This window comes from Rhinatrema bivittatum, chromosome 8, assembly GCF_901001135.1.
Source record: "Rhinatrema bivittatum chromosome 8, aRhiBiv1.1, whole genome shotgun sequence".
Classification (NCBI taxonomy): domain Eukaryota; kingdom Metazoa; phylum Chordata; class Amphibia; order Gymnophiona; family Rhinatrematidae; genus Rhinatrema; species Rhinatrema bivittatum.
This window is the reverse complement of record NC_042622.1, coordinates 228,776,416-228,800,382: the sequence shown is the minus strand read 5'-3', so window position 1 is coordinate 228,800,382 and position 23,967 is coordinate 228,776,416. Positions and strand designations below refer to the sequence as shown.

The following is a 23,967-nucleotide window of genomic DNA, read 5'->3' as shown; positions in this document are numbered from 1 at the left end:
CAGGTAGGTTTTCCCCTTTAATTTTGGTTTTCTTCTTTCGATTTGGTTCAAACGCTGCGAGAGCGTGCAGGTAGTCCCTAACTGCTATGGAGACGGAAAATACTGAAGAGCTGTACTTCCTGCAGGGGTATATGTACTAGGAGCTGACGTCAGATTGAAATCTGATCCGTCTCCAACTGCTAACAGGAGAACACTATACCCATTGGTCCTGAGTCCATCTGCTATGCGCTAGGAAATTTTCCTTTTGAGTAACTTTTCAGTTATCCATCTAAATGGCTTTTGAATATCAACCTGAGCATGTTTGTGACCTTTTTCTGTGCTCTCCTTAAATTACAACTGTGTTCTAAAAACATATCTATTTGGGGTACTCTATTTCTAAAGGCTCAATGGCATCCCCTCCTTGGATCCTTCATCCTAACACTGTAAACAGCCGCACTCAACACTGTGACTATTTCTTTTCCCTTGATCAGCTCCGCAGTTTTTATTAGTGGCCCAGCTGTGGATTTCCCTAATTATGGGCTACCTTTTTTCTTTATTTATTTATTTATTTAGCAGTTTTTTATACCGACCTTCATAGTAGATAACCATATCGGATCGGTTTACATTTTAACAAAGGGTAAAACTGAGGTAACAATTCTGGTAAATAATAGATAACAAAGGAAAAGGAATAAGTCAAAGTTACAATCAACAAGGTATGGAAAACTTGGAGGCTTAAAGACAAGCTGGAAGGAAGATAGAGGCAGGAAGAATAAATATAACATGATACGAATAATTTAACGGGTTAGAGCATATGCTTTAACCAGGAAATGCCAGTTAGAGAATAAGGGGTGATTCTGTTCATAAATATAAGAATTTCATTAAATATATTTTCTGCAGCTAAGTGAATAACCAAAATGTACATCTGTACAGAAATAAATTTGAATATAATTTATATATTTCAAGATGGCACCCGAACAGCACTCTCCATCCTTATTACTAAGGAATTTGTCTCACAGACCTTGCAGAAAAGAAAAAAAAAAAAGACACCACTCAACTCCTAACTTATCCAAGTTATGTCTACCTCTCTTTTTACACAGAACATAGAAACATAGAAAATGACAGCAGAAAAAGACCAATCGGCCCATCTAGTCTGCCCAGCAAGTTCCCATACTTATCTGTTTCATTATTTTCCCATACTTATCTGTTTCATAAACCACCAAGGTCAGGGCCCTTGTTGGTAACTGTTTGATTCAAATTTCCTGCCATCCCCTGTCATTGATGCAGAGAGTAATGTTGGAGTTGCATCAAAGGTGAGCATAAGGCTTAATGGTTAAGGGTAGTAACCACCGCATCAAGCAAGTTACCCCGATGCTTGTTTACCCAGACTGCACAGATCAATGCCTTGTTGGATGTTGTCTGAATGTAAATCCTGTTTTCCACATTTCCCCCATTTTTAATGCTCATAAAAACCTTCTGCATTACACTGCAGTATGCAAATATTAGGAACAATTACATTTTTTAAAAATGTTGCAAGCTAACATTTTAAGTCTTTTTCAGCAAAGAGTAAAAAAATGGAACAGAATTAAACTAAGCATTCTATTTTTTTATTTTCTTCTTGAGTTAAGAAAGCTACTGGAATTGGTTACAAGAAAAAATGTGACTTCTTTATACCTTGAATGTAATATGGAAAGTTATGAGTTCAAGTCCATTAACTGAATTAATTCCTTTGTTTTATTTAATATTGCTTTTATTGTTTTATAGCAATCACTTAAGTGGGGTCTCCAAAAAGAAAATGCTAACATCTGGATTCTTCTGTTTACAGAATATAACTGTGTAATAATTATTCTGTCTATTCATAAATTGCTCTTATTAAAATACAGATTGCACAATGCTAAAAAAAAATGGATACAAATATAGTTTGGTAACAGGATTCAAATCATATTTTAAATACTAGCATTTATGCAAAAGATTTATGGCTATTACATCAACATACTGTATCTATTTAACAAGAGCTCATATGCATAAACAGGTTCTTTATGTCAGAGCCACAGGGAGATACTGGAAATAGAGAATATCATTTAGCTATCTTTATGTCCATATAATCTTTAAGATACATTTTTTGGTGGCAAAGACATAAGTGTATGGTTCATTACCAAAACTGAATAAAATTCAGCACCACTAGTGGTGTGCAAATCATTTCAACATTCTAGTAATATATACACTAATAAGAAAGCATTCCATTTTTAAAGACACACATAAGAACATAAGAAAATGCCATACTGGGTCAGACCAAGGGTCCATCAAGCCCAGCATCCTGTTTCCAACAGTGGCCAATCCAGGCCATAAGAACCTGGCAAGTACCCAAAAACTAAGTCTATTCCATGTAACCATTGCTAATGGCAGTGGCTATTCTCTAAGTGAACTTAATAGCAGGTAATGGACTTCTCCTCCAAGAACTTATCCAATCCTTTTTTAAACACAGCTACACTAACTGCACTAACCACATTCTCTGGCAACAAATTCCAGAGTTTAATTGTGCGTTGAGTAAAAAAGAACTTTCTCCGATTAGTTTTAAATGTGCCCCATGCTAACTTCATGGAGTGCCCCCTAGTCTTTCTACTATCTGAAAGAGTAAATAACCGATTCACATCTACCTGTTCTAGACCTCTCATGATTTTAAACACCTCTATCATATCCCCCCTCAGTCGTCTCTTCTCCAAGCTGAAAAGTCCTAACCTCTTTAGTCTTTCCTCGTAGGGAAGCTGTTCCATTCCCCTTATCATTTTGGTAGCCCTTCTCTGTACCTTCTCCATCCCAATTATATCTTTTTTGAGATGCGGCGACCAGAATTGTACACAGTATTCAAGGTGCGGTCTCACCATGGAGCGATACAGAGGCATTATGACATTTTTCGTTTTATTCATCATTCCTTTTCTAATAATTCCCAACATTCTGTTTGCTTTTTTGACTGCCGCAGCACACAGAACAGACGATTTCAATGTGTTATCCACTATGACGCCTAGATCTCTTTCTTGGGTTGTAGCACCTAATACGGAACCCAACATTCTGTAATTATAGCATGGGTTATTTTTCCCTATATGCATCACCTTGCACTTATCCACATTAAATTTCATCTGCCATTTGGATGCCCAATTTTCCAGTCTCACAAGGTCTTCCTGCAATTTATCACAATCTGCTTGTGATTTAACTACTCTGAACAATTTTGTGTCATCTGCAAATTTGATTATCTCACTCGTCGTATTTCTTTCCAGATCATTTATAAATATACAAGCCGTTAAGCCCGTAACAACGGGCTACATTAAAATTTTTTTTTTGGTCCATTTCCTTTCCACTCCCTCCCCCCACCTCTCTCTCTCTCACCCTCCCCCCACACCTCCCTCTCTCTCTCCTCCCTCCCTCCCACCTCCCCCCACCTCCCTCTCTCTCTCCTCCCTCCCTCCCCACCTCACTCTCTCCCCACCTCACTCTCCCTCCCCTCCCACCTCACTCTCTCCCCACCTCACTCTCTCCCTCCCCTCCCACCTCACTCTCTCCCCACCCCACTCTCTCCCTCCCCTCCCACCTCACTCTCTCCCCCCCTCACTCTCTCCCTCCCCTCCCACCTCACTCTCTCCCCCTCTCTCCCCCTCCCCCTCCCCTCCCCCCTCACTCTCTCCCACCTCCCCTCAGCTCACTCTCCTCCCAGCTCATCCACAACCGGCAGACAAGGGGTGTCCCTCCCGCGCGCGCGCCGCCGCCGTTACTGCTCCTCCCTGACTCTCGCACGCTGCCGCCGCTACTGCTCCTCCCTGCCTCTCTCTCTCGTACGCGTGCGCGTCGCCGCCACTATTGCTCCTCCCTGCCTCTCGCGCGCGCTCGTCGTCGCCGCCACCGCCGCCGGTCCTGCTCCTAAGGAGCAGGCGCCATTTTTTTTCCTGACACGCTGCGCTCTGGCCGATGTGCGCGCATGCGCAGTAGAGCTGCTCTCTACTGCGCATTTGCGGCACGTCGGTCAAGCTTCGTTTATTAGTATAGATTGAACAGTAAGGGTCCCAATACAGATCCCTGAGGCACTCCACTGTCCACTCCCTTCCATTGAGAAAATTGCCCATTCAATCCTACTCTCTGTTTCCTGTCTTTTAGCCAGTTTGCAATCCACGAAAGGACATCGCCACCTATCCCATGACACACTTCTTTTAGAAGCGATATATAATAAAATTTAAACCAATTGGAGTTATTTTAACTTTATATAAAATCTTGGGAAAGGAATATATTGAAATTTGTATAATTATGAGGCTATCTTTCTCTTTATGATTTAATAGAAAGGACATTTTTGGTTGATTTGATTATCAGGTATTATTTCACACTCAGTCTTCCTGAACTTTACCACCTCTTGTTTTGTTATCTGCTTTTGTTGCTGTCCTTAATATCAAAAGAACTGCCTATGCTGACTCAAACACCTCCACAAACATTAACATTCATTTTTACTAAATAAGATGTTATTAGGCTGCAAGAGATAATTGTAAATTGTTCTGATAATGTATGGTCACACTCTTTGCCATCCTAATGGTGCCAGATGCCCCGAATATGGAATTGTTCCAACTGTTTACATAATACTACAACCACATATATATGTGCTCCATCAACCAAACTCATTACTTTCATGTTGCTAACAGTACAACTCCTGCCCATAATTGTACTATAATAAGAGGAAATCTGGCCTCTATCCTTTTACTAAGGGTGACTTGAAAATAACAAACAGAGAAAGGTGATCATCTTCAATGGGTTTGCAAATTACCTCCCCTGAAGTTTGTTTTCTAGGAAACAGAGAGGAGCTAATGCATGAACAAAACAAACAGAGCTGGTACTGTAGCCTTGCATTTCATAACACCCCAATTCCTTCATTTCCCAGCACTTAAGTCCCCCACTTACACAGCAACAACCTTCCTACACGCTCACAGTGCAATGCCAATTTCTTGCTGGAAGACCAACAGGATTCCACAGTTTTCTAAGAGCCCCATTTCCCCAATTAGGTGTAGATAAACTAGAACCTCAGCCATAATAGAATTCCTGACTAATGAAACTACTAAAGGAATGTAGAGATTACTTACCTGATAATCTTGTTTTCCTTAGTGTATGCAGATGGACTCAAAACAAGTGGGTATAGTGTGCTCGTGCTAGCAGTTGGAGACGGATCTGAAGTCAGCACGAGTACATATACCCCCGCAGGAAGTGCAGCAATTCAGTAATCTTCCTTGGAAAAGCTTTATGGATATATGTGTAACTGACCGATCGATTAAATGAACAGGATTACCCTGACCGATTGATAGTAGCTGGAGACCGCCAGTGTTCACAACTGGAATGCGTCGACACCCGGCGGCAGGGTGGATGCCCTATATAAGAAAACATGGCTTACCGTGAGTCGGTGAATCCCCATGTATGCCGGCAGCCGGGCAGGATTCTGAGTCCATCTGCATACACTAAGGAAAACGAGATTATCAGGTAAGTAATCTCTACATTTCCTAGCGTGTAGCAGATAGACTCAAAACAAGTGGGATGTACAAAAGCTACTCCCGGACTGGGTGGGAGGCTGCCCGAGGTCCGTTTAGGATTGCCCTCGCAAATGCTGTGTCCTCCCTGGCCTGGACGTCCAGACGGTAAAATCTGGAGAAGGTATGGAGGGAGGACCACGTCGCCGCTTTACATATCTCTGCAGGCGACAGCATCCTAGTTTCTGCCCAAGAGGCCGCTTGAGCTCTGGTAGAGTGAGCCTTGACCCGTAGAGGTGGTGGTTTTCCCGCTTCAACGTAGGCTGCCTTGATAACTTCTTTGATCCAGCGGGCGATGGTTGCCCGTGAGGCCGCTTCCCCTTGCTTCTTCCCGCTGTGAAGGACGAACAGGTGGTCCGTCTTTCGTACTGCTTCTGACATTTCCAGGTATCTGGACAGCAGCCTGCCAATATCGAGATGGCATAGTATTCGACCTTCTTCCGACTTCTTCAAACCTTCCGTGGTAGGCAAGGATATGGTTTGGTTGAGGTGGAAGTGTGAGACTACTTTGGGTAAGAAGGAAGGAACCGTGCGAAGATGGATAGCCTCTGGAGTGATTCTGAGTAACGGATCACGGCAGGACAGCGCTTGTAGCTCTGAGATACGGCGTGCTGAACATACGGCCAGCAGGAACACCATCTTCAAGGTTAACAAACGGAGGGACAGGCCTCGAAGGGGTCTGAAGGCGGGTCCCGCTAGAAATTCCAAAACTAGGTTGAGGTTCCACAGGGGCACGGGCCACTTCAGTGGCGGGCGAATGTGTTTGACTCCTTTCAGGAAACGTGAAACGTCTGGGTGTGTGGTGATGCTGTTGCCGTCACTCCGGGGACCGTAGCAGGATAGTGCTGCCACTTGAACCTTGATGGAATTGAGGGACAGACCCTTCTGAAGGCCGTCTTGCAGGAAATCCAAAATGATAGGGATTTTAGTGGCATGTGGATTGGTGCCGTGAGTTTCGCACCAGGCTTCAAATACTCTCCAGATCCTTATATATGTTAGTGATGTGGAGAACTTGCGTGCTAGGAGGAGTGTATCTATTACTGGCCCCGGATATCCTCTTTTCTTCAGTCTAGCCCTCTCAATGGCCAAACCGTAAGAGAGAATTGAGCTGGATCCTCGAGGAGCATGGGACCTTGCCGCAGCAGGTCCCTGTGTGGAGGCAGGGGAAATGGATTCCCTGAAAGTAGTCTTCTCATGTCTGCGTACCAGGGTCTTCTTGGCCAGTCCGGGGCCACTAAAAGAACTAGGCCTCTGTGCCGCTGAATCTTGTGTATAATGGCGCCCAGCAGGGGCCATGGAGGGAAGGCATATAGCAGGATCCCCTGAGGCCATGGCTGGACCAGGGCATCGATCCCCTGGGATAGAGGATCCCGCCTGTGGCTGAAATATCTGGGTACTTGAGCGTCTACCTTGGGGCACGCCAGCAGCTCCTTGGTTGCCGGGTCTAAGGGGTACTAATTGCATGCAGTATGGACAAAAAAACAATTAGCCTTTTTCTGTCCCCTTTCCCGTAGGGGGTACCACTCTGAATTCAGAACTACAAATGATTCTTCAATGTCAATATTTCCTACTCCAATTCCCTATTTTGAGTGTTGATGTATGTGTAAAAGGCCAAGGGGCAAGCCCACCTGCAATAAGACTGTATTCTGATAGCCTAAGGTTTGGAACTGCCTTGACTATCTTAGTCCCAATGAACCTTCTTATATTTGCCAATTAAATCAAAGTGTCATGTTCATTTTCCAAATATTTTCTTTTCTTTCAACAATCTGCAGCTTATCCAATTAAAACAGGACCAGGATTTCTTAAGCATTAACACCCAAAATGATTTTGAAGTTTGAGAAAGAAACTGATATGCATTATTTTTATTACTGAAGTTACATTAAATTTCTTTAGTGTCCTATGCCTTGACTACGTGATGTGTGATAAACCCCTACTATAAGTCCACCTATAATTTAATAATTTCTGCAATGGCATCAGGGAAGCCAGGGTTCAAATCCTACTGCCGCCCCTTGTGACCTTGGGCAAGTCACTTTACCCTCCAGTACAAACTTATAGCTAGATTCATCATTGTGCTATATTTATAGCACAATGATGAATGATGAGCTGCGGTAAAAAAAAAGAGGGGTGGGGGGGAGAAGTTGTGCAGCCAGCCACATTGCAGCAGTGCGTTTTCGCCCACCTCTGTTGCAGGCGGGCCGCACACTTTTACACCCATAGCGCCATGGGAAAAAGTGTATTTCCCGCAGTGCTGCCAGCGATAATGTGGGCCATAACCACACCTAAACCCTGCCCACACTCCTCCCCTTCCCCTCATTTAATACCACTGCCATAATGCCGCCGTTATCGCGTGCGATAGGGCGTTATCTCGCACGTGATAACAGCCACATCACATTTTGATAAATGACCCTATTACTTTGTAGGCCCTCTGGGGATAGGGAAATACATACAGTACCTGAATGCGATCTGCTTTGAAGTGTTGAGAAGTGGAATATAAAAATAAATAAAATAAATACTTCCTGTTGCTACTGAACTTTCTGATCTCCACTCAAAAGAGGAAACTCAGACTTATTATCCTCCTATTTCTCCCAGAGGAGAAGGATTTCTAATTGTTACAAATTAATCTCAACAATATGAACTAACCCAGAGCCTCCACCCCTGACAGCTAAGAGTTCTAGCCTAACCCATTGCTCTACGGACTCGGCCTGCATGGGACCAACCTAAGACATGGGATGGATGCCAACAATATTACAGCTTGCAACATATATTGTTATACTAAATATGACAATGGGGAGAAAGCAGAGTTGCTTACCTGTAACAGGTGTTCCCAGGACAGCAGGATGTTAGTCCTCACAGAAGGGTGGACATCATCAGATGGAGCCCATCACAGAATACTTTTGTGCACACTGAGCATGCCCAGCGCCACACGGGGTCCCCCTTCAGTCTCGCATCAAAGCAGAAAAATACGAGCGAAAAAATAAAACAAAACGCAGATGAACTCAACTCCACAGGACTAACATCCTGTTGTCCTTACCTGTTACAGGTAAGCAACTCTGCTTTCTCCCAGGACAAGCAGGATGGTAGTCCTCATAGATGGGTGAATTCCAAGCTGCAGGCTGCCCCCGGAATACACTGGGCCAACAGACACCCAATACCGTGCAACAGGCACAACAACAGGGGTGCTGTTAGCAACAGGGCAGACAACCTCATTCTGGGCCCTAGGTAAGGAGAGATGAGTTCTCACACTGGGAATAAGTTGCGGAGGACAGACTGGCAAAAGATGCTGTCCTGTCGACCATCCTTGTCCAAACAGTAATGGGCTGCGAAGGTGTGGAGGGAAGGCCACATTGTTGCCTTACAGATTTTGACAATAGGGATTTGCCCGGAAGTGTGCTACTGACGTTGCCATGGTCCTTACTGAGTGCGCTTTCACTCGGCCCCTGAGCGGAAGGCCCGCTTGCTCATAACTGAAAACGAAGCAGTCCGCCAACCAACTGGACAGGGTCTGCTTGCCCACCACAACTCCAAATCTATTCTTGTCAAAGGAGACAGAGTTGGGTGGATTGCCTGTGGGCTGCGATGTGCTCTAGATCAAAGGCGAGAGCACGCTTGCAGTCCAAGGTGTGCAGAGTCCGCTCACCTGGATGAGAGTGTGGCCTTGGGGAAAAAGGTGGGCAACAAGATGGACTGATTCAGGTGAAAGTCAGTCACCACCTTAGGCAGGAACTTAAGGTGAGTGCGCAGCACCACCCTGTCATGGAGAACCTCGTGTAAGGAGGGATAGGTCACTAGGGCCAACAGCTCAATGACTCTGTGAGCAGAAGTAACTGCCACTAGGAAGATGATCTACCAGGTAAGGTGCTTCAAATCGCAGGAGAGCAGGAACTCAAAGGGAGGCATGAGCCACGTCAGCACTATGTTGAGATCCCAAGCCACAACAGGAGGATATAGTGGAGGCTTCAGTTGAAGTAAGCCTCTCATGAAACGCCCCACTAAGGGCTGCACTGAGACCGGAATGTCGCCTACTCCACGGTGGAAGGCACTGATGGCACTCAGATGTACCCGGATAGAGGTAGTCTGTAGCCCAAAAGCCTAGGTGCTGGACACGTGAACGGGTCAGGACCCTGTTCTGCACAGCAGGATGAGCACCTCTTCCACTTCGCTTAGTAGGACTTCCGTGTGGAAGGCTTACGCGAAGCTATCAGGACTTGTCCGAAAGGTTGAGGGTCTGCAGCACTGCCCTTTCAACATCCAGGCCGTGAGGGCCAAAGACTGGAGGTTCAGGTGGCATAGCCTGCCCTGATCCTGTGTAATGAGGTCAGGCGAGGTGGCCAGGTGGATGGGCTCCTGGACCAATAGGTCACGGAGGACTGGAAACCAGACTTGTTGTAGCCAATGAGGATCATGGAGCTTTGGTCCTGTTGCAGCTTCACGAGAGTTTTGCCTATGAGTGGAATCAGAGGGTATGCATACAGGAGACCCACACTCCAGGAGTGGGCGACGGTGTCCACAGCTGGTCCCTTTCACTCCCTGCATAGGGAGAAGCGGTCCACCTTGTGGTTTTGCAAGGACGCCAAGAGATCCACATCCAGCTGATCCCACTGGCAGAAGATCTTGTCTGCTACAAAGTGGTTGAAGGACCACTCGTGGGGGTGGAATGTCAGACAGACGGTCCACCACCACATTCTCCGTCCTTGCCAGGTAGATCGCACACAGAAGCGTGGAATGTGACAGGGCCCAGACCCAGATCTGCACCGCCTCTTGGCAGAGGAGTAAGAGCCTGTGCTCCCCTGTTTGTTCACATACCACATGGCCACTTGGTTGTCCATCTGGATCAAGATGACCCTGTTGGACAGACAGTCCTGGAATGTGTAGAGTGCATACCGCATCACTTGGAGTTCCAGGAAGTTTATCTGGCATCTCGCCTCGGGCTTCGACCACACCCCTTGCGTGTGGAGGTTGTTGAAATGCCCCCCCCCCCTCAGCCTAGGTTGGAGGCATTCATAGTCAGGATCACCTGAGCAGCTGGGGGCTGAAAAGGAAGCCCCTTGCACAGGTTGGATTCCTGCACCCACCAGGCAAGGGAGAGCTGAAGTGGTTCAGTTAACTGAACCAGTGCAGAGAGTTCTTGAGAGGCTTGGTGCCACTGAGACAGCAGAGTCCACTGCGTAAATCTCATGGCCAGGCGGTCCAATGGGGTGTCATGTACCGACGAGGCCATGAGACCCAGCAACTTCAGGAGCAGAAGGGCTGAGGTCATCTGCCGGTGAAGGATGGACCTGGCTAAGCCAGCAAGGGTGGCTATGCGTTTGCTGGGAAGGAATGCCCTGGCCACCGTGGTTTTCAGATCTGACCTGATGAAACTGAGCTGCTGGAACAGTGTCAGCTGGGATTTCGGGAAATTGACGGGGAATCCCAGCGATTGGAGGAGCCCCACTGTCACGTTTAGGGACTGAAGGGTTCCTGCCCTCGAAGAACTCTTGATGAACCAATCGTCCAGATATGGGAACACATGCACCCCTTTCTGGCGCAAATGTGCTCCCACCACTACCAGGCACTTTGTGAAGACCCAGGGTGCGGAGGCAAGCCCGAAGGGGAGAACCCTGTACTGGAAGTACTGCTGGCCTACCATGAAGCGCAGATATTTCCCATGAGGCAGAAAGATGGCAATGTGTGCGTAGGCGTCCTGTAGGTTGAGAGAGCAGAGCCAGTCCCCTTGAAGCAGAAAAGGGAGCAAGGTATCCAAAGATACCATTTTGAACCGCTCTCTCCGGAGGAACTTGTTTAAGGCCTGGAGGTCGAGGATGGGATGGAGGCCTCCTGTTCTCTTTGGAATGAGAAAATACCTGGAGTAGAACCCCCGGCTGCGCGGGGCCCAGGGGACCGGTTCTATGGCTCTGGACCATAGTAGCCGGGCTGAGAGTTCTAGCTTGAGGGTCGTGGCGTGTTCCACGAGGCTCCATGCCGGAGAGTGTGGGGAGTTTGGGGGAACATTGAGAATGTTCAGGCGGTAACCCCGTGCTACGATGGATAACACCCATCGGTCGGTGGTGATGGGGCACCAGCTTTCTGCAAATAACCAGTGGGTTGGAAGGTGCGGGCACTAGGGATAGGCTGCTACTGCTCTGTGCCAGTCAAAAACCAGCTGCAGGGCGAGGCTGAGGGGATGGCTGAGCTCGAGGTACCTGTTGGTGAGGGTGGCTCTTTTGGGTAGCCCAAGCTGGACGAGCACGTGAGGCCGAAGGGTAATATCTGTTGCCTGTAAAATTGCTTTCTGGAATCTCTACATGGCACCCTGTGGGTCACTGAGAAGGGGTCGGAGGTGGTAGTAAACAGCTTTTGCAAGGTCTCATGGTAATCCTTGAGCTGGGCCACTGCATCCCAGATTTTGTCCCCAAACAGGTTTTTCTCCTGTACAGGGGAGGTCAGCCAGTTTCTCTTGGACCTCTGGACAAAGGTCAGAGGCGTTCAGCCAGGCCCAACATCAGGCACTTATGCTCACAGTTGAGACCCTTGCTGCCGTCTCAAAGATGTCATAGGCTGCCCTCACCTCATGCTTCTCGACTTCAAATTCTTTTTGGAGGATGGATTCCAAGCCTTCCTGGAACTGTTATGGTAGGCCCTCAGCAAACTCTTGGACTTGTTTCCAGAGGTTCCGGTTGTACTGGTTCACATACAACTGTATGCAACTATTTGGGCGATGAGCATAGCTCCTTGGAAAACTTTCCGGCCTAGAGCATCTAAGGCTTTATTGTCCTTTCCTGGAGGGGCGGAGGAGTGAGGGTGGGTTCTCTTGGCCTTTTTCTGGGCTGATCCCACTACCACTGATTGGTGAGGCAACTGGCTTTTCTGGAAGCCCAGGGCCTGTTGCACTAAATAGGTGGCATCCGTCTTTCTGTTGACTGGAGCCACGGAACACAGATGTTCTCAGAGCTGGTAGAGGAGGTCCAGGAGAACATCATGTACCGGGGACTGCCATCTCTTTAGGGACATCCACATATTGGAAGACCTCCAACATCTTGTGGTTGGCATCCTCTTCAGTTAAAAGTTGGAAGGGAATGGTCTCCGCCATCGCCCGCACAAAACTCGAAGGATAAGTCCTCAGGAGGCGAGTGCTGTCTCATCTGGGGGAGAAGGCTCCAACAGAAGGTCCTCTCGGAGGAGGCGGCTTCATGGGTCATAAGGGGCCTCCTCCTCACCACTGAACTGCCTGGGTTGAGGAGGGAGACCAAAACCTAAATCACGGGATGCGGGCACTGATGGTCGGGTGAGGGAGAACAGACAGCGGTTGTGCCAGCATTGAGGGCACCGGGGCCTGAGATGGACGCCGGGGCACCAGGAGGCCAGAGGACAGGATCCAGCACTGGCAGCACCCCCCATGGAGATGGGCGCGGAGCCGCATCTTCCTCCTCCAAGGAGCCCGGAATCGGGACAAAGGGAGCACCAGTGGGCCTGCCGGTACAGGCTGCATCATTAAGGCACCAAGAAGCACATCCAGCCTTTCCAGCAGAGGTGCCAATATGGAGGGTGCCAGTTCCGATGCCGGAATGGGGGCCTGCATTGGTGGCTGGAGACCCCGAAGAGCATTTAGCATTGCCTGTTGAACCACGTGGTACAACTCCTCTCTAAATGCGGGTGCGGACAATACCGACCCGAGAGGAGGCGGCAGGCTGGGCATCACCGGAGTGTCCATGGGGGTCTATAGAGGCTGGGTGCCTGCCTCGTATCAGTAAGGACCGCTCTGGGCTCCCGGGCTTGGAGGAGGACAGGGCCTCCTCTCCTCAGGGCCTCTTTGGAGGGGATTTGGCAGAGGCTGATGCCACTCAGATGTCGGTGCCGGCACCGGATGGTGTAGACTGTCGGTGCCGGTGTCTATGCTTCCCATGGTGCTCAGCCCAGTCCTTCTCCGGTGCCAAGGATGACTATCCAGATACCTTCGAATGTCCCGATGTCGGTGAGGGGCGATCTCCCACCCCTTGATCATTGCAGCAGGGCACCGAAGGTGATGGTCCCGAGTCAGATCGATCCCTGTGACTAGACTTACCCGGTACTGGAGTTGATGGAGCCGATTGCTTGGAACCAAACAAGTTCTCCATTTTGTCCAAGTGGGCACGCTGGCCTTTGGTAGTCATCTGAGCACAGTTGGGACACTGATGGACATCATGGGAAGGCCCGAGACCCAGGACGCAGATGTCGTGTGGGTCCAAGATGGACAGTCTGTGGACACTCAAGGGCACTTCCTAAAACTGGTTGCCTTTGAAAAAAAGGGCAGCAAGCAGTCAGTGGCCAGTGGTTATCGAGAGGTAGACTCTTGGGAATAGACCGCAACAATGCAAAAAAATACCTACCAAATGCAGGAGGAATCAATTCATGATGGGGGACACATAGGCGAGGAAAAATCAAAGAAAAATGCTGAAATTCTTCCGTGAGTGAAAAATTAAGAGAGCGCCACCAACTGCAAGGCAACAGCACCGCGGAAAAAAGGAGACTGAAGGGGGACCCTGTGTGGCTACAGGGTTGGTGGCATGCTGGGCATGCTCAGTGTGCCAGTCAAAGTTTGACAAAAGTGTTCCGTGACAGACTCCATCTGATGTCACCCATCTGCGAGGACTACCATCCTGCTTGGGCTGGGAGAATGCAAGGGTGCTCTGAAAATATTTTCTACAAAGCTAGTTTGGTGGTGGTGAAAAAACAAAGATAATGAGATTATACTGATCAGACTTGAAGGAATAGTCAAGGCTCTTGAAATGCTAAAAAATGTTAAAAGTTGACCAGTATGTAAAAGGTCAGCATTAAGTTTCATTTCTGCCTTCTGGGCTCAATTTACAAGAGATATGACTTACAAATATCCAGTCTTATTAGCATATATGAGATAAAATTATAATTCCAACCAGTTGGAAAGTGTTATGCAAACAAACTAAACCATTGGTGGGTAAGTTTAAGGGCGGTGATCTATTTAACTGAGTGTAAGAACATGCCATACTGGGTCAGACCAAAAGTCCATCAAGCCCAGCATCCTGTCTCCAACAGTGGCCAATCCAGGCCATAAGAACCTGGCAAGTTCCCAAAAACTAAGTCTATCCCATGTTACTGTTGCCAGTAATAGCAGTGGCTATTTTCTAAGTCAACTTAATTAATAGCAGGTAATGCACTTCTCCTCCAAGAACTTATCCAATCCTTTTTTAAACACAGCTATACTAACTACACTAACCACATCCCCTGACAACAAATTCCAGAGCTTAATTGTGCATTGAGTGAAAAAGAACTTTCTCCGATTAGCTTTAAATGTGCTACATGCTAACTTCATGGAGTGCCCCCTAGTCCTTCTATTATCCGAAAGAGTAAATAACTGATTCACATTTATCCGTTCTAGACCTCTCATGATTTTAAACACATCATATCCCCCCCTCAGCCTTTTCTCCAAGCTGAAAAGTCCTAACCTCTTTAGTTTTTCCTCATAAGGGAGCTGTTCTATCCCCTTTATCATTTTGGTCGCCCTTCTCTGTACCTTCTCCATTGCAGTTATATATCTTTGAGATGTGGCGACCAGAATTGTACACAGTATTCAAGGTGCTGTCTCACCATGGAGCAATACAGAGGAATTATGACATTTTCCATTTTATTCACCATTCCCTTTCTAATACATCCCAACATTGTTTGTTTTTCTGACTGCTCCAGCACACTGAACCGATGATTTCAATGTGTTATTCACTATGACGCCTAGATCTCTTTCTTGAGTGGCAGCTCCTAATATGGAACCTGACATTGTGTAACTATAGCATGGGTTATTTTTCCCTATATGCATCACTGTGCACTTATCCACAGCTCAGACAGCTGAACTGATGTTTACTCTGCATTGTTTGGTAAGCTGCACTGCTCCTATTATGAGATATCTTATAATAAAAGACTAAAGATTTTTATTTCAGTCAACTGGAAGCCCCCCGCCCCCCCCCCCGGTCCAGGACTATGCTCAAAGGGAGGGAGTCCTTGACTTTTCCCTCTGAAACTGCCCAAACTTTTTTTCTTCACCTGACCTAACCAGGCTTAAGCTCAGGGCATGGAATGCTTGTCTATCATCCACTGGAAAAGGAAAATACTGGCAGGCTGAGGTTTGCACAGGAGCCTATAAAGCAAGCCTATTTTCTGTATCCATCTGTTTGGTGGGCATAATCCATGTCTAGACTGGTCCAGCTGGCTGAAGAGAAATGTAGTTTGTCATTTTTAATACACTTTTGTTCTCAGCATTAAGATACAAGCTTGCCTTACCCTCTCCTGTACTTCTAGGTCTGCACTCTGCACAAACTGGGGAATTCGGTCAATCATCAGCTGCGTAATCTCTTGTGCCGCCTCCTTCTCGCCATCCTGTTCTTTATGGTGGAGGACAGAGGCATACAGCTTTACCAGGTTCTGCACGTACACCGCCTGGATGTGCCCTGGCAGGGTCGTAACCTTCGGCCGCAGCATGGCCTCCAGAGTCTGGCTTGGTTCTGGCAGGTGTCTAGAAAACATCCAATGGAACTGAAAGTTAGAGAAGAGGGAAATCAACAAGTTCACAAAGGACAGGGAAGTCCTGCTCTGCACACCTCTGAGACCTAACAGTCTGCTTATATTTAAAATAGCATTCAATCAGAAACATACAAATTAAACATATACTGTAAAAGTATTAGCTATCTTGTATTGGCTATCTTGGGCAATAGGTGAGTATTTGGGCTTATTCATAAAAATTACAAATGTTATTTCCTAAGAGTGCTTTCAGTTAGTTACAGCTTATTAGTATTTAGGCAAAGAAATGAAGTATCAATGCATATACCCCTGTGGAATCCTTGTATCTCACTAGGGGTACAGGCATGCCATCTCAAATGTTCAAATTCTGAACTAACAGCCTGCACAGCTACAAGTACTGTGATGAGTGGCATGAGTGTGAGCCCTTAGTGCTGTGGCATAATTGATGCACCCTCACATGGTCATGCTTCACATGGTCTCGATGTTCAAGGATTTCGTTAAGACAAGAATATAGTCTAGATATACCACCACGATAGTAAAGGAAGTCATGGAAAATTTCACTGACCATAAACAAAGTCAGCAGGGGCACTGCACAACCCAAAGGGCATCACCAGGTACATAGTACTCATCCGTCATATTAAAAGTAGTCTCCCATTCATCACCCTCTTACACGAATCAGGTTATACGCCCCAAGCTTTGTAAATATCTGGGCTCCTCTGAGGTGGTCGAAGAGCTCCAAGATCAGTGGAAAAGTGTACCAGTTCTTAGTGATTGCATTGAGCCCACTGTAATCAATGCAAGGACAGTGCAAACTATCTTTTTTACTGACAAAGAAAAAGCCGGCCCCAGCAGGAGATAAAGATGGATGAATGAACTCTCCTTTCTAGGTTCTCCTTGATGTACTTTCACATTGATTCCATGTCTGACATGTATAGGGGGTAGACCCTACCCCTCAGAGGTATCGTCCCAGAAACATGGGGCAGTCATAGGAGCAATGTGGTGGGAGGGTTTTCACCTGCTGTTGCTGAAGACATCCACATAGGCAGCATATTGAGGTGGCAGGCCAGGTAATTCAGAGGTTACTGTTCAGGCAATAGAAACAGTAGGCTAGACCTTAAGACAGGCACTGTTCATGGCAAAGAGGATGCCATCAGGTGTTTTGTAGGATTCTCTAATTGATGCTGGGTTGATGCTGTATGAACCAGAGTAGAGTTAGAATAACTGCACAGACAGCCTTGGGAAGTACGTAGAGCCGATCTGGTCTCCATGGAGGAGACCAGTATTATAAGAACATAAGATATGCCTTACTGGGTCAGACCAAGGATCCATCAAGCTCAGTACCCTGTCTCCAACAGTGGCCAATCAAAGTCACAAGTCCCAGACAAGTACCCGGCAAGTACCCAAACATTAAACAGATCCCATGCTACTAATGCTGGCAACAAGAAGTGACTATTCCCTATTGATTAATAGTTTATGGACTTCTCCTCACCAGCGATTCATGGATGAAATTGCCACCAGCACATGTAAGGAGGAAAGTTTGAGTATCAAACAGGCTTCCCAACAGAAACATAAATGTACCAAGATTTAAGATGAGAAGCACGGTCAACCTAGGGTGGCCTCTCCTGCCAGCCCTAGGTCCTGCAGTTTCCCAGCTTAGCTGAGCATAGAGTCATGAAGTGCCCTGGGGTGGCACAGTACAGGCACAAATTAAGGTGTCTCCACCTCTATTTCATTTCTGGAGTTAGTATGAGGCAATCCACCTGAATGGATTCTTCTTGTGAGGTTCCTGGTTCTGAAGGTGACGTGGTAGCATCCAAATGGCAGATGAAATTTAATGTGGACAAGTGCAAAGTGTTGCATATATAGGGAAAAATAACCCTTGCTGTAGTTACACAATGTTAGGTTCCATATTAGGAGCTACCACCCAGCGATTACTACCCCAAACCACTTAAGCCTGACACTTCACTTTGAATACATATACAGCTCAGCTCACTGCTTCAATGGCAGGGGGAGTGAAGAAAAGAGGATTTATATTCAGACAACCAACAAGGACTAAATTGCACAGGCTGGGTAAACAAATAAGTGTGGGAGTAGCTTGCTTATTTCGGCGGTTACTACCCCTAACCAATTAGGCTTGATACTTCACTTTGATGCAGCTCCAGTACTGCTCTCTACATCGATGGCGGGAAAGGAAGGAAATTAGAATCAAAAAGTTACCAATAAGGGCCCTGAACTCAGCAGTCAGAGAAACAGATAAGTATGAGAAAAATAAGTGTGAAAGCTTGCTGGGCAGACTGGATGGGCCGTTTGGTCTTCTTCTGCCGTCATTTCTATGTTTCCCACAGTGCTCGGCCCGGTCCTTCTCCGGCGCTGAGGAAGATGATAATCCAGAAGCCTATGAATGGCCCGATGCTGGTGAGGGGCGATCTTTTGCCGCTTGATCATCGCGGCAGGGCGCCGAAGGCCCCCCAAGACAGATCAATCGACGCGACGTACCCGGTACTGGAGTTAATAGAGCCAATTGCTTGGAACCAAACAAGTACTCCATTTTATCCAGACCCCCCAAAGGCGCGCTGACCTTTGGGGGGTCATTTGAGTACAGCTTGGACACAGACAGACATCGTGGGAAGGTCCCAGGCACAGGATGCAAACATTGTGTGGGTCCATGACGGACATAGTCCGTGGACACTGGGGACACATCCAAAAAGTGGTTGCCATTGAAAAAAAAAGACTGTGTGTGGTTGTGGTTGGCCGCCACCAGGAGATAGACGCTTGAGAAACAACCGCAACATGAAAAATGTACCTACCAAAGGCTGGAGGAACAGATTCGTGATGGGGGACCCCGAGGCGGGGAAAAACCGTAGAATTTCTTCTGTGAAGGGAAAATTAATGAAGAGCTCCACAAACTGTGAGGCAACAGCACTGCGGAAAAAAGGAGACTGAAGGGGGACTCCACATGGCTGTGGGTTGGTGCTGGCTGAACATGCTCAATGTGCCAAAGTATTCTGTGCCGGGCTCCATCTATTGATGTCACCCATCTGTAAGGACTACCATCCTGCTTGTCCTGGGAGAAGAGGCCAAGGGTCGGGGCAGGTGGCTAGCAAGCATGGCCAGGTCCAAGCAGCAGGCAACTGAGATTAGGTCCAAGTTCAAGGCAAGAGACCATTATCAGGAGATTAGGCAGAAGGGAGAAAACAGATGAAGTGAGGCTGGATAAGGCACGCTGGGCAAGGGAAGGCGAGACAAGGCAGGTTGGATCAAGAATGCAGGAACAGGATTGCAGGAGCAAAATGCACTGCTACAAGGCAAGAGACCCATTGCTGAAGCAGCTTGCAGAAGCTGCAGCTGGGTTTAAATAAATCCCCAGCCACACAATGTCATCGGAGGGTGCAGACTCTGAGGTTTCCAACCGCAGGGTCTAGTAATGCGTGCGAATGCCACGCGCACCTAGAGGAAGGCACAAAGGAAAATTGGTTTTTACCTGCGAATTTTCGTTCCTGTAGTACCACAGATCAGTCCAGACTCCTGGGTTTTGCCTCCCTTCCAGTAGATGGAGACAGAGGAAAAAAAACTTTTAAGAGTACCCCTCTTTAGTTGATATGCAACCTGTATCTCTTCAGTATTAAACAGTACCAAAGAAGAAAACCTCAAAACGGGATTCCCTGATATACAAACCCAACTTATAATTACCTTATGTGAGCAGGAGGAGGAGATATCCTTTACCCTTTTACACTGAAGTAATACACTGATCAGCCAAATACAAGTGGACTTTCCAAATAGCCCCTCAATGACCCTTCACACACCACACTGGGCAGGCGTCTGGAATGATCTGTGGTATTACAGGAACGAAAATTAGCAAGTGAGAACCAATTTTCCTTTCCCTTTACCCAGCTAAGTCCAGACTCCTGGGATGTACCAAAGCTTCCCTATCTGGGGTGGGACTGCCAGTTCCACCTGAAGGACACTACTCCCAAAAATGTTAGTGTCTCTGGACTGTATATCTAGACAGTAGTGTCTGGCAAAAGTATGAGGACTTCCACGTAGCTTCCCTGCAAACCAATAGGCCTTCGAACCCTCTGGAACAGGCCGACTGCAACAGGTATACGCTGAAGCAAGCGCCTTTTTCAACCAGCATGCTATGGCCTTTGACGCCTTAAGTCCTTTCTTAGAACCACTCCAGAGCACAAAAGACGGTCTGCAGGTGGAAACTATTAGTGACCTCTAGATATTACAACAGAGCCCTCCTGACATCCAAACGCTTCAATTCTCTAGCATGCGGCGAATTCCTTTCCAAAATGGAGAAAGCCAGAAGCTCCACCTACTGATTTAAATGAAAAACAGACATAACCTTCGGCAAAAAGGAAGGAACCGTTCTGAGCGACACTCCAGAATCACAAAAAGGGTTCCCTGCCTGATATGCCTGAAGTTCAGACACCCTTCTGGCTGAGCCAATTGCCACCAAAAAGACTACTTTCCGAGTCAAACCCTTAATGATGATCCTTTTTGATCGGCTCAAAAGGAGCTTCACACAAGACCGTAAGAAGCAAGTCAAGGCTCCAGGTAGGACATGAGGGTTCAAGAAGCTTCGCCACGCAAAGAAAACGTACCACACTTGGGACGCGCTGACAGGGTAGCTCCATGAAGTTTGCCCCGCAAACAGCCTAAGACTAATATCTGTACTCACAGGGAAATAAAAGACAAACCCCTAGCTAAAATTTTTTACATAAAAGCAAGTTTGCTTACCGTAAATGGTGTTTTCCCTAGATAGCCATGCATAGTGGGTGACGTCATCCATGATGTCACGAAGGCGGAGCTACTCTTAGCTCAAAGAGCTTTGATGTGCGCATGACTTCGGGTTCCCGCGCTCCTCCAGCTCCCCTTCCGTTGGTTTTCCAAGCTAGGTGCTGGTGTAGGCATTGTGAGGATGGAAGGCTGTCCAGGGAGGTGGGTGGGAATGCATGGCTAAATTCCCTGCTATCTACGGAAAACACCGTTTACGGTAAGCAAACTTGCTTTTTTCTGTCAATAAGCAGGGCATTTAGCCATGTATAGTGGGAGTTCCAAGCACATAGGTTGCAAATAGATTGCCAATAAAGAAAGATTTTTGGAATTGAGTGAATTTCTCTTTTTTTTTTTTTTTTTTTTTGCAACCAATGGAAGGTGGACAGCCATCAATACTATGAAAAGTTTTTTAGAATTGCAGATCCCAAGGAGGAATCCGAAGCAGACTGCTGATGGAGACAGTAGTGTGATGTAAATGTATGGACAACCAGGTCACTGCTCTGCAAATGTCCTGGATAGGTACTCCTTGAATGTGCGCTATAGAAGCTGCAGTGGCTCTAATCTGATGAGCTTTCACAGGACCAATATGGGGTATTGCTCTTGTAGAACAGTATTGGATACAGGCGGTAAAAGCCAGTTGGAAAGCGTTCTCTTTGACATCGATTGACCTGGATTGACAATTGAGAAGAATGTCTTAGTGAGTCGGTCTTGTTCTTGTAATAGACTAAAGCTCTCTTACAATCTAAGGTATGAAGAGACTTCTGGCGATCGTTAGAATGTGGTTTTGGAGAAAAAACGGAAGGGAGATTGTTTCGTTTAAGTGAAAAGCAGATACTACCTTTGGTAGAAATGACGGATGAGTTCGTAAAACCACCTTATCATGGTGAAATTGAAGATATGGAAAACTGACTACTAGTGCCTGAAGTTCAATTATTCTTCTTGCAGAAGTGATGGCCACTTAGGAAAAGCACCTTCCACATTAAGAATTTAAGCGTGGAGGTTGACCTGGGCTCAAAGGGTGGATTCATCAACGCTTCGAGGACTATGTTAATATCCCATGGAACTATTGTTTTTTTTAAAAGGCGGATGCAGACGAAGCAAGCCTTTCATGAATTTGGAAATCAACGGATGGGTAGAGATGGAACAGCCCTTATCCGTGACATGGTAAGCTGCAATAGCACTAAGGTGAACTCTGATAGAAGTTACTGCCAGGCCTGAGCGGGATAAATGGTGGAGATAAGTTAACAGTGACTCAGGAGGGCAAGAAAGGGGGTCAAGCCTCTGATGAGCGCACCATTTTGAATATCTATTCCATTTGAAGGCGTAATTCTTCCTGGTAGAAGGTTTTCGTGATGCTATGAGGACTTCCAAAATGTCTGGAGAGAGGTTCAGGGAACACAGTAACTGCCGTTCAATCTCCATGCTGTCAGATGAAGGGAGGACTGCATGGGGTGAATCAGATTCCCTGCATCTTGAGAAAGGAGAAAAGGGTCTTTTGGCAAAAGTATTGGATGAGTGACTGAGAGATGAAGTAGATAAGGATACCACGGTTGTCTCGGCCACGCTGGCGCTATTAGGATTAGGTATGCTTTGTCTGCAATACATTTCTGGACTGTGCGTGAAATTAGTGGAATGGGAGGAAATGCGTATAGAAGGCCTTTCTCCCATGGAATTAGGAAAGCGTCCTGTGACAATCTGTGTGCGCTGGGAAGAAGAGAACAAAACCTCTGTACCTTTCGATTGTTTTCCAATGCAAAGAGGACTATCTCTGGAGTACACCCTGGAGTGGATGCGAAAATCTTGTCTGCTTCCATTTGCTCGAGCGACCATTTCTGGGGATGGAAAACTCTGCTTAGCTTGTCTGCTCTTGTGTTCGCAAGAGCTGGAAGGTAGGATGTCTGTAAGAAGATCCTGTTGCGTTCTGCCCATTCCCATATTTGAACCACTTCCATGCAAAGTGTCAACGAAAGGGATCCCTCTTGTTTGCTGATATAGAACATGGCTACCTGATTGTCGGTATGGATCATTATTGATTTCTCTTGTAACCATGACTGGAATGCAATCAAAGAGTTCTTGACTGCTCTTAGTTCCAGCAGATTTATTTGGAGACTTTGTTTTGTTTCTGACCAAAGACCCTGAGTGTCTAGATGTAAGAGATGGGCACCCAATCTGTCATGAGGATTATTTGATGAGGGGGAAGTTGAAAAGGACTTCCTTCATTCAAAACAGGCGGACGTAGCCACCAATTTATGTCTTTTTTTCATGGAGCGTGTCACCCGTACCTTGTGGGACATTTGCTGTGTCAGTTGGTTCCATTGAGATTTTAGACCCCACTGAAGACGTCTCATGTGTAGACTAGTATTTTGGACGACATAAATTGCTGCTGCCTTATGCCCTAAGAGTACCATTATTTGTGATGCTGGAACTACTGTCCGATGTAAAAGACCCTGAGAAAGGGATTGTAAGATCTTGATTCTGTCCAGAGGTAGAAAAGCTCGGGATATTACTGTTTGAATCAATGCTCCTATAAACCGAATGGTTTATGAAGGATGGAGTTGAGACTTTTCGTAATTCACTATCCAGCCTAAGTTTTCTAGACAGAGGAGTGTGCATTCCGCCTGTTTCAGAAGTTGTGGATTGGGAGATACTAGAAGCCAATCGTCCAAGAAAGGGAATATGTTTATTCCCTGTTTGTGTAAGTGTGCCACAACAGCAAGACATTTCGTGAAAACTCGCGGGGCAGAGGAGAGACCAAATGGGAGTACCTTGTATTGGTAGTGATGATTCGCAACTTGAAAGCAAAGGTAACGCCAAAAATCTTTGTGGATTGGTATGTGAGTGTACACATCCTTTAGATCTAGCGAGCACATCCAGTCGTTCGCTTGCAGAAAGCAAAATTGCTTACCTTGTAATAGGTGTTATCCCAGGACAGCAGGATGTAGTCCTCACATATGGGTGACATCATTGATGGAGCCCTATTGCGGAAAACTTTCTGTCAAAGTTTCTAGAAACTTTTGACTGGCCCTGTGAGGACACTGAGCATGCCCAGCATGTCATGATATTCTCTGCCACAGGGGTCTCTCTTCAGTCTCGTATGTAGCAATAAGCTTTAGCAAAAATAAAATAATAAAACGTATCTGACCCAACTCTGTGGGGT

At 46.6% G+C, this 23,967-nt stretch overlaps 1 protein-coding gene across 2 annotated transcripts in view; it reads right to left on the bottom strand.

Annotated features, from left to right (window-relative positions):
- Positions 1-23,967, bottom strand: part of AP3D1 (adaptor related protein complex 3 subunit delta 1) — a 358,560-nt gene that overhangs the window by 158,537 nt on the left and 176,056 nt on the right. For both annotated transcript variants that reach the window (XR_003858342.1, XM_029613909.1), the window contains exon 15: positions 15,792-16,023. Coding sequence is in view for 1 of the 2 variants with exons in the window: in XM_029613909.1 (XP_029469769.1) it covers positions 15,792-16,023 (232 nt within the window). In the remaining variant the exon portion in view is untranslated. The remainder of the gene's footprint in view (positions 1-15,791; positions 16,024-23,967) is intronic.